This window comes from Cnephaeus nilssonii (genome assembly GCF_951640355.1).
Source record: "Cnephaeus nilssonii genome assembly, chromosome: 16".
In the NCBI taxonomy this organism is placed as follows: Eukaryota; Metazoa; Chordata; class Mammalia; order Chiroptera; family Vespertilionidae; genus Cnephaeus; species Cnephaeus nilssonii.
In genome coordinates this window covers 34,639,248-34,648,344 of record NC_137087.1, presented here as the reverse complement: position 1 = coordinate 34,648,344, position 9,097 = coordinate 34,639,248, and the positions used below count along the sequence as shown (strand labels likewise).

General features: G+C 39.0%; 1 protein-coding gene across 2 annotated transcripts in view; it reads right to left on the bottom strand.

Annotated features, from left to right (window-relative positions):
• Window positions 1-2,722: 2,722 nt before the first annotated feature.
• Window positions 2,723-9,097, bottom strand: part of A1CF (APOBEC1 complementation factor) — a 76,345-nt gene continuing 69,970 nt past the window's right edge. For both annotated transcript variants that reach the window (XM_079794125.1, XM_079794126.1), the window contains exons 10-12: window positions 7,118-7,254; window positions 6,242-6,393; window positions 2,723-2,948 (exon numbers count right to left, since the gene is read on the bottom strand). In XM_079794125.1, the coding sequence (XP_079650251.1) occupies window positions 2,797-2,948; window positions 6,242-6,393; window positions 7,118-7,254 (441 nt within the window). In that variant the 3' untranslated portion in view covers window positions 2,723-2,796. The remainder of the gene's footprint in view (window positions 2,949-6,241; window positions 6,394-7,117; window positions 7,255-9,097) is intronic.

Here is a 9,097-nt window from a genome sequence, read left to right as displayed (position 1 = left end):
TATGTTCTAATAGACTTTGAAGTATCCTCTAGATTTTGCTAGAATGAAGTAACATTTCAGCAAAAAATAAAACCACATCTACTTACTTAAATAAAATCAGTCCTCAGAATGTAAACATCATGAATACTTATGTTTTTCCTCAAGAAAGTAAGGAGATGGGGTTCCAGTGGTAACCTTCTTGATATTTTTGTATTATTGTATGTTTAAGTCTTTACTCTTAACATTTATAATTTAATCTGGGATAATGACTTTTCTCATAAAGAGATTCCTATATTTACTAATTGTTCATTTTGATTAAATTAAAATTCCTCTGGATGAAACCTTCTAATTTGCATGGGTTAGACATACAGAGTGCCCTTTCCATTCATTTTTAAAGATTTCAAAGAGAATTGCAACTCTTGCTCTTGGAATTTTGAATTTTTTTTTTTAACTGAGTAGGAATTTGCCTGACCCCCAATGTAATTACTGTCATTGAGTATAACAGCTGGTCTGTGGGGAAGTGTAAATTTGGACCTACACATTGCTTAAGGAGAACTTTTTCACTTTCTCCTTTTTAGAATTAGTTTGACCCAAGAATTAGTTTATAGCCAATATGCATTATATTCAAATTCATACTTTCATAAGATGAATATATGTAAAAATATGATTTGGCTATTTTGTTTTAATTTAGACAAATTTTTCTATTTAACAAAAGTGAAATAGAAAGGGAAAAAAATAAGCAGTTCCCAAACTTAGTTGCATAATTGGAATCACCTTACCTTTAAAAAAATACTGATATCAAAATTACCGACCCCAAGACATTCCGATGTAATTGGTATGAGGTGTGATCTTGGCTTTGAAAGTTCCTCCAGGTGTTCCCAATGTGTAGGCAAGTTTGGGAACCACTGTCCTAGGGCAGTGGTCGGCAAACCGCGGCTCGCGAGCCACATGCGGCTCTTTGGCCCCTTAAGTGTGGCTCTTCCACAAAATACCACGGCCTGGGCGAGTCTATTTTGAAGAAATGGCGTTAGAAGAAGTTTAAGTTTAAAAAATTTGGCTCTCAAAAGAAATTTCAATCGTTGTATGTTGATATTTGGCTCTGTTGACTAATGAGTTTGCCGACCACTGTCCTAGGGTCTGAGAAGCAAAATTCAAAGCTAAAAGCAAAGGCCTTTCAACATTCCATCTGTAACATCGAGGCTTTTGACATCAGGTTGGAGTTCACAGAACTGAAAGGTGACAAGGACTTTTAATTGTTTTTGGAATTTATCTGATTTTGATTGGAATCTGGCCTGATTTTGAATCATAGAATTCCAGTCAAGAGTTGACTTTTTTTTTTATTTTATGCCTTTGTACCTATGTTTTCCCTTGAGTCCTGTAGAATTTTACAAGGGCCAAGGGATTTTTAAAGATGGAAATTATACTACTATTATGTCTTAAACCACTGATGAGACTTGAGAAGTAGTAATGGGTATTGGGTGGTTGGAATTAGATTATTTCTGCTTGGAACAAAAAGCAATCGTGTATAAGGATGGTAAACAAGTAGTGCCTTCTACTCCTCTCCATTCTGACTTTTGTAGCATCCTCCTCCACCATCAGATGTTCCTGGAGAAGAGGCCCTCGACTCTAGGGACTTTTGGTAAATCACACCCTGGCTGAGTGTCTGGAGAATCAGCCTCTAATCAGCAGTGACTATGTTTCCTGTGATGCTCCAAGACCACAGCACCCAGCTCTGCCGAAGCTGTCCGGTGCTTATTGGAAGTAAAAGGAAGGAAAGGTAGATCCTGGCAGATTTAATAGAAGCGTGGGTGAGATAGTCCAAGGCTGAACCAAGTTACTTTAACTGTCTCTGAAGGCTGGATGGTGGCCTGGGCATTGCGAAAAGGTCAAAGAAATACGAAGAGTAAATCTTTATTCCTCACTTTGTTTGAAATGACTTTTCAGCCAATTTGCCAAATAGCTAAAAGTATCATAGGTGACGGTCTATAAATGGGATTTCCTTTTTTAAGATATCGGAGAAGAGCAAAACAAGACTGAAATGAAAATAAATCAATATGGGCCCATCAAACGATTAAAATGAGAAAAAGTCATTTCAGGTTGGAAGGATTATTGTCTTGTGGGGATGCTCGGGAAGGGCAGGGGTTCTAGGGGCAAAGAGGTGGGCTAATGAGTTTAATAAACAATAGGCCTGGATTGCTTTAACCAGGGTTGCAATATATCACTTCGATTTCCAGGAAGTCCCCGGGGATGGCAGGGGACAGGGAGATGCTGACCTATGACAAAGTGGGCAGAATTTTCAGACTGCAAATGCTGACTCATCAAACCTTGGACATATTTTTTTTTCACAAGCCCCAGCCTGTGAACACACTCCACTTAGCGGGTAATGGCGAGCATGTTTTGAAAAGCATCCTCCCACCTTCCCTCTGCCTTTTGTGACTTGGGGGATCACAAACCAGCTAGCTGCCAGCCAGGGTTAAGATTCTGGAGTTGACTTGGCTCTCTGTGGTTACTGACTGTGGAGGTCAGTTAAAAGCTCTCTCTCCACTCCATCAGGGCTTGTAAATGAACTCCCAAGACACTCAGCAACCTTGCAAGAGCTACCTGGGGGCAGTGAGAGAAAAGGCTCCTTAACATTTGATTGAATTGGGAATAATGTTCTCCTATGGCGATTCTACAGTTAGTAGAAACGATCATCTCAGGAACGGCATCACGTGAAGAAAAGCATTACGTGTGATCATTAGGGGACTGAGTTAGAGGTTTATTTCTTCTATATAGAGTTTTGTGTCTTATTATTAAAATAAAATAAAAAAGATATCTTCAGAAGGCTCCATATGCATCCCCGCGGGCGGTCACTGCGAAAGTGGGGTAGACCTCATACGTTGTATATGCGGCCAAGTCTTGTCCGAGGGTCACTGCTTGCTTGAGCTGGGCTGCGGACACGGGTGCAGTGGCGCTAGGGACAGCATATCCTGGAGGAGGAGGCAGAGAAAACGGCGTGAAAGGGATTCCCCTTGGCTTCCCTTTGCCTTATGGTCTTCCTTTCGGAATAGGTGCATATTCCCAGCTGTGCATTTTAAAAGGCGCTCTCAGGGGACGCATCCTCTAGGGGGCAGCATTCCTCCAAGTGAGGTGGAGCCCCTGTGGCAGAATCACTTCCCTGAGAGAATTAGAAACCCTGGGGGTAGAGTCCAGGAAACAATCGTAATAGGATGCTGAGTGGATGAGAGAGTGGGATTCAGAGCTTTCTCAGAGGGTCTCAGAATTTATGAAGGAGGCAGGGATGGGGGTGGGGCTCTGTGGGTCTGCTTCTGCTGCCTCCCCACCCCCACCTTAATGAAATGATGGACATTGCTTTCACCTGAGAAGTACTTGTAGGGAGTGGGTAGACCAGTAGGATAAATAATTACTATTTTAGCATGTTTTTATATATGGCACCATGAAAGCAAATACTAAGTAGCCTTCCCACAATTAGACCTAACCTTGAAGGGAAAATAGCATCTTCTCCCCCTACCATCAAGCTACCTTTGGTGTATTTGGATGCCTGTCCTCCCCCGCTCCTCCCTGCAAACCAAGCTTTGAATTATAAGGAAATCATTGTTTGCTGTCATCTTAGTGTTATGGTTTTACATATTATTGATTTCAGAGAGGAAGGGAGATGGAAAGAGAGATAGAAAGATCAATAATGAGAGAGAATCATTTATTGGTTGCCTCGTGTACATCCCCTACTGGGGATCGAGCCCACAACCCCAGTATGTGCCCTTGACTGGAATCGAACCCAGGACCCTTCAGCCCACAGGCCGACGCTCTATCCACTGAGCCAAACCAGCTAGGGCTTAGTGTTATGTTTAGTTGATTAGTAATCACTTTTAAAGAAGAGAGCATAGCAGCTCTTATCTTAAAGCAATATTAACCCGTTAGTGTTTTAGACCAAAACTGGGTATTTGAGATGATCCAAAAATTGCAAAAGATGATGAGAAAAAGGGAAAAGTAATTAAGCAATAAACAGGGATCTGATAAAACAAAACAAAACAAAAAACCACCCACAAAAGCCCATTTGTTTTATGTGCTGTGGAAGTCTGCCCAACCCCAAACACATTGATTTCTTTCTGGTGGCTTCTCAGGAGGTGGTGGCTGGAAGCTGGCTGGACTATTTTTTTAAAAGTTGAATCCACTCCTTGGCTCCTTCACTTTGAGCAGTAATGCTGACTAATGCACTAGTGAAGTTTGGTACATTTCCCAAGGATATGAGAAATGTGTTAACAATTATTTTCATGATTTTGGAAACAGAATATCTAAAGTAAGTAAGTAATGTATGCATATGTGTGTGTAGCATAGATTTTATCTTTAGGGATTTTGAATTTTCTTTTGCAATTTGGCTAATTTCTTAGGCGCAAAAGTATTTGTGTTTTAAACAGATTCTTCCCTCGAAGTCTATTATTCTCTGCTTGATTCTGCTATAAAGTTGTAATAGATTCTTAAATTCTTAAGTATTCCCAAGACACAGTCATGCCCTAAATTTTTCTGCTTCTTGTAGGCGCAAATAAGTATGGATAAGATACAGTATTCTTGGGAAAAAGTAAATCCTTTCCAATGTGAAAGCAAACTTTAAAGTTCTCCTGACATTGGCTCATTTATTTTTATAGTATGTTTGTTAGGGGTTGTTGGGGTACAGTTTTCTGCAAGACAGGGGTTCAACTTTCTTCAAGAACTGAGAAGTCCTGGCCTTGTCCCCAGTGCACAAACATCAACACCCTAGTTTATGGAATGCAGTTCCGGGGTTGGTGGCCCTAGTACAGCCCAGGGGAGACCGTGCCCTCTGCAGTGGCAGCTGGATTGAGGTCACATTCATGTGTGAAGCATTAGTTTCAGCATCACCTGCCAGAGTGGAGTATCTATTCAGAATTTTTGGGAAATAAAGAAAATGAGATTTGGCCCAAGAATATGGATGTGAGGGTTATAGAGTTCTCATACCTTCATATAACCAATATACAAATTAATCAATCAATAGGAATCCATATTTCCAAGTCTAGTCAGAACTCTCTGATTTGGGCTTATGGGGGTATCTGGATACAGTGACAAGTCAGAATGAAATTAAAAAAAAAAAAAAGAAAGAAACTTTTATTACTTAAAAAAAAAAAAAGAATGGAGTTACTCAAACTGAATGCTGAGAAAATATTTCCAAAAGAAATTTGGTCCCCTCTCTAGAGGATTCATTTTTTAAATTATCAGCATTTATTGTAGGTATATAATAAATGCGGAAAAGTCTTTAAATGTGGCCCTGAAGACTTGTTGATCTACAGATAGACTTTATTTTAAGCAATCAGCGTCTGCCCCAGACAAAAATTATAGAAGAGATAAAAAAAATGAGGTCTGATTATGTACATATCGAAAGACTCTCTCACCCCCCCCCAATTTGTTTTTTACTTAAAATAATTTAAAAAAAATGTAATCTGCACATCTCTTTCATAAATCAAAGTAATAAAAGTGAAATCGAAGGTTGGATTTGGGGAGGGAGTGCAAGGATTGCCGAAAAGCTGATTGACCTTGGCCAACTGACGTAATCTTCCCAGGACTCAGGTTCTTCATCCATACAACAGGCATTATGCTAGCACCTATCTCTGTGGCGCTGTGAGCATTACTGAGGTAACCTAAAGTCTGCTGGGGATTTAGGGGAGAGCCTGGCACATGGTAAGAGCTCAGATAAACACCAGCTGTTAGTAGGTAGTTCCAAACGTTCTTACTGAAAGTAAAAACCAAACCAAAGCAAATCAGATGCAGAGAGACTGGCTCATTCAAGATCACATGGCCTAGCCCTAACTGGTTTGGCTCAGTGGATAGAGCGGCGGCCTGCGGACTGAAGGGTCCCGGGTTCGATTCCAGTCAAGGGCACGTACCTTGGTTGCGGGCACATCCCCAGTCGGAGGTGTGCAGGAGGCAGCTGATCGATATTTCTCTCTCATCACTGATGTTTCTAACTCTCTATCCCTCTCCCTTCCTCTCTGTAAAAAAGCAATAAAATATATTAAAAAAAAAAAAAAAAGATCACATGGCCTAGACCCAACCCACTTCTGCTGCCCAGCTCAATTCTCTTGCCTCAGACTTTAATGCTTCACTTATCTGGCAAATTCTTTTTGGTCACCGATGGTGTAAATCGCATTTATTGTAGGTGGAGTTTACAAACAACTCTATGAGTCCATGGTACCAAGAAGGGTTTCCAAGACACTCTGTGCAGGGTGCCCTCTCTGGCCCAGTATTTCCATACCTGGAAAAGCAGCAGCAGAAGCGGCAGCAGCTGCTGCAGTGGGAGCGCTGGCCCCATCGGTGGGAATGCCCAGGGTCTGCAGGGTGTACTCGGCTGCGTATGTCTTTGCTTCATCCACGTAGGCACTTAGCTTCGGAGGTGTGAAGGCGTGGCTGGAAAGCACAGTCAGGGTGAGCCTTTTAAACTTGTGCTACTGAGACAGGTAAACAGCTAAGGCGCTGTTAGCTTTTGAGGATGATAGGATGACAGAATTTTGTGTGGGTATTTTTCATCCTCTTTGCCATTAAAGCTTCTAAATATATAGTACATACATGTAGACATATCTATGAATGGACCTAGAACATTGGTGGTTGACGTCATTCCTGGAACATACTTGTAACTCATTATGTGGCTTTTCTGAGGTGCATGTGAAACACGATGGTTCCTAAAATAATGCAGAAATGCAGGCTCCAGGTAAAATTCAGAAGGTGATATCCACTAGCAGAGAGGTTGTATCATTGGTCCAAAATTTAAACCTCAGAGCATGATGTTATTTTGTATAAAATGGCTATGTCATACGGTTCAACCTAAATACCACACAGATCAAAGAATGGGTTATACTTTTCATTTCTGTTAAATTTTACAGCTGCAGTTTTCCATTGGTTTATTTCACTACCAGGTCTTCACTGTCTACACAAAATTTGGGGGTTTTGAGATGTCAGTTTCATAGTTGGCACATACATCCTAACTCTACATCTCAATGTTTCATTTAATGAAAAATGAGTGGGTAGAAGACTTGAATATTTATCTTATTGAGATAGTGATAAAATGCACTTAATTGATAAGAGTCTCTTATTCTAAAATTGGTATGATTAGGAATTTGGAGAAGTTACCCACATTGCAGGATTTTGGCTGGCCAGAGCAGGAATGGTTATTTTGTATAAGAATAGTTGTCTTTGATCTTGTCCAATGGTAGAGTGCAGTTGATATACTGGCTGTCCCCAGTTATTTTTCTGACAAATTTCTTCTAATATCTACAAGAGTAAAAAGAAAAAAAGACTTTTCTTTCAAATGTCACATTTGCATTATTTCTCCAGCTTTCAGGTTTTTAACTCTGTCCTTCAGAGTTTAAACTAATATAAAAAGATATAAAATGCTACATGGTTTAATGACTCACAAAATTTAACATGAACTCAATTTGAACTCTATTTAAAATGTTAGGTCTATTAATTCATAAAAACCATCTTCACACCACTTAGTCTAACATGTTTTTAGTTTAGTCCATTAGCTGTAACTTTTTACCAATAGTTTAATTTTATGATTTGTTTGATATATTTATCCCTATTTTAAAATTTTATATTCTAGCACTGTGTGGCTGGATTTACTCATTATCTTCAATCCTTCTCTTTCTAATGGTCTAGAGAAAATAACCTAAGGATACAGTATATTCTTATTTGATGTTATTTATCATAAAGTTTAACTTCATATTTTCATAAAAATAGAATTTTAAAGTTTAATTGGTTAGTATTTATTGATGAGGATTGACAGGTGGGTGTTGACAGTTGCAATGTTTTTGGCGAAAGACCACTTCTGGTTATTTTTACAATAGTCTGGTTTATAGAAGTTTCCTGCATGGTTTGTTTTTTTCTATCATTACTGCAAACTGAATCATGTCTAAAGGCACATATTTTCTTCATCTTGAAGCCATTTTTTGGTGGCCCACAAGCCCTGATACTCCCATTAGTTGGCAGATTCAATAAACTGTGCAAAATAGGCCATAGATCTGAAAAACAAAACAACAACAACAAAAACACACAACTCTTTGGGACGGAACAATGTCCCAGGAAGCCCCTATGGAGCTTATCTCATTTGTTCTAACTCCAGTCCAGCTGCAATAGCATGATCTTTCTCATTTATGTAGTTTATAGATTGCTTCTAGCTTCTTTATTAACTTTTCTTGTAATATCCTCAGTTTTGTAGCATCTCTTGTCATATACAAAGCATTCTCGGAAGTTCCTGAACAATAGTAAATTGCTTTATCTGGCAGATATTCTGTAACATGTGCTAATGGAGTAGCAGCTCTAACTGCTGACTGCAGGTCAGCATGAGTCCCTCGGCTCTTCTTGTTGGAAGTTCAGAGCTCCACTATGGAGTTCTTAAGGCTCCACCATGAAGGTTGGGGTGACATGGTCTTCAGTTTCTAAGCCATAGTTGCAGAAATTCGGGGAAAAATTAATTAAAGAATTTTCATTAGCTGATAGAGATGGTTACTCACATCTTAATAAAAAGCATGACCAGTTTCTAGCCTGGGTTTGATATTAAAAGCAGAGATCATAGCTCATGCTATAGCAGCTCTCAGAACTGTTCTACAGAATTTATGATGATCATTACTTTCTATTTTCTTAAAAGATTTCTAGTTTTCCCAGTAGTTTAATTAGGTTTCTTATTTTGAGTTTTAACTCAAGGGAGATTGGGTGACTAGCTTTGTGTTTTCTGAGCAAAGCTCTGAGTGCCAAACTCATGGCAGTTACTGGATTTTTTTTATAATGATCTGTGTACCTGTCAGTATCCTCTCACTGAATTGCCATATAATGTTTTCCCAGTTTTATTGAGATATAATTAACATACATCATGGTGTGAGTTTCAGGTGTACACATATTAGTTTGACTTACATATATTGTAAAATGATTACCATAATAAGTTTAGTTAGCTTCAATTATCCAATACAAATGCAATAAAGAGAAAACGTAGGAAAAAGAAAAAAGTTACTTTCCTTGTGATGAGAATTCTTAGGATTTATTCTCTTAACAATCTGCATATATATTATACAGTGGTATTAATTATAGTCATTATATTGTACATCACATGCCTAGTACT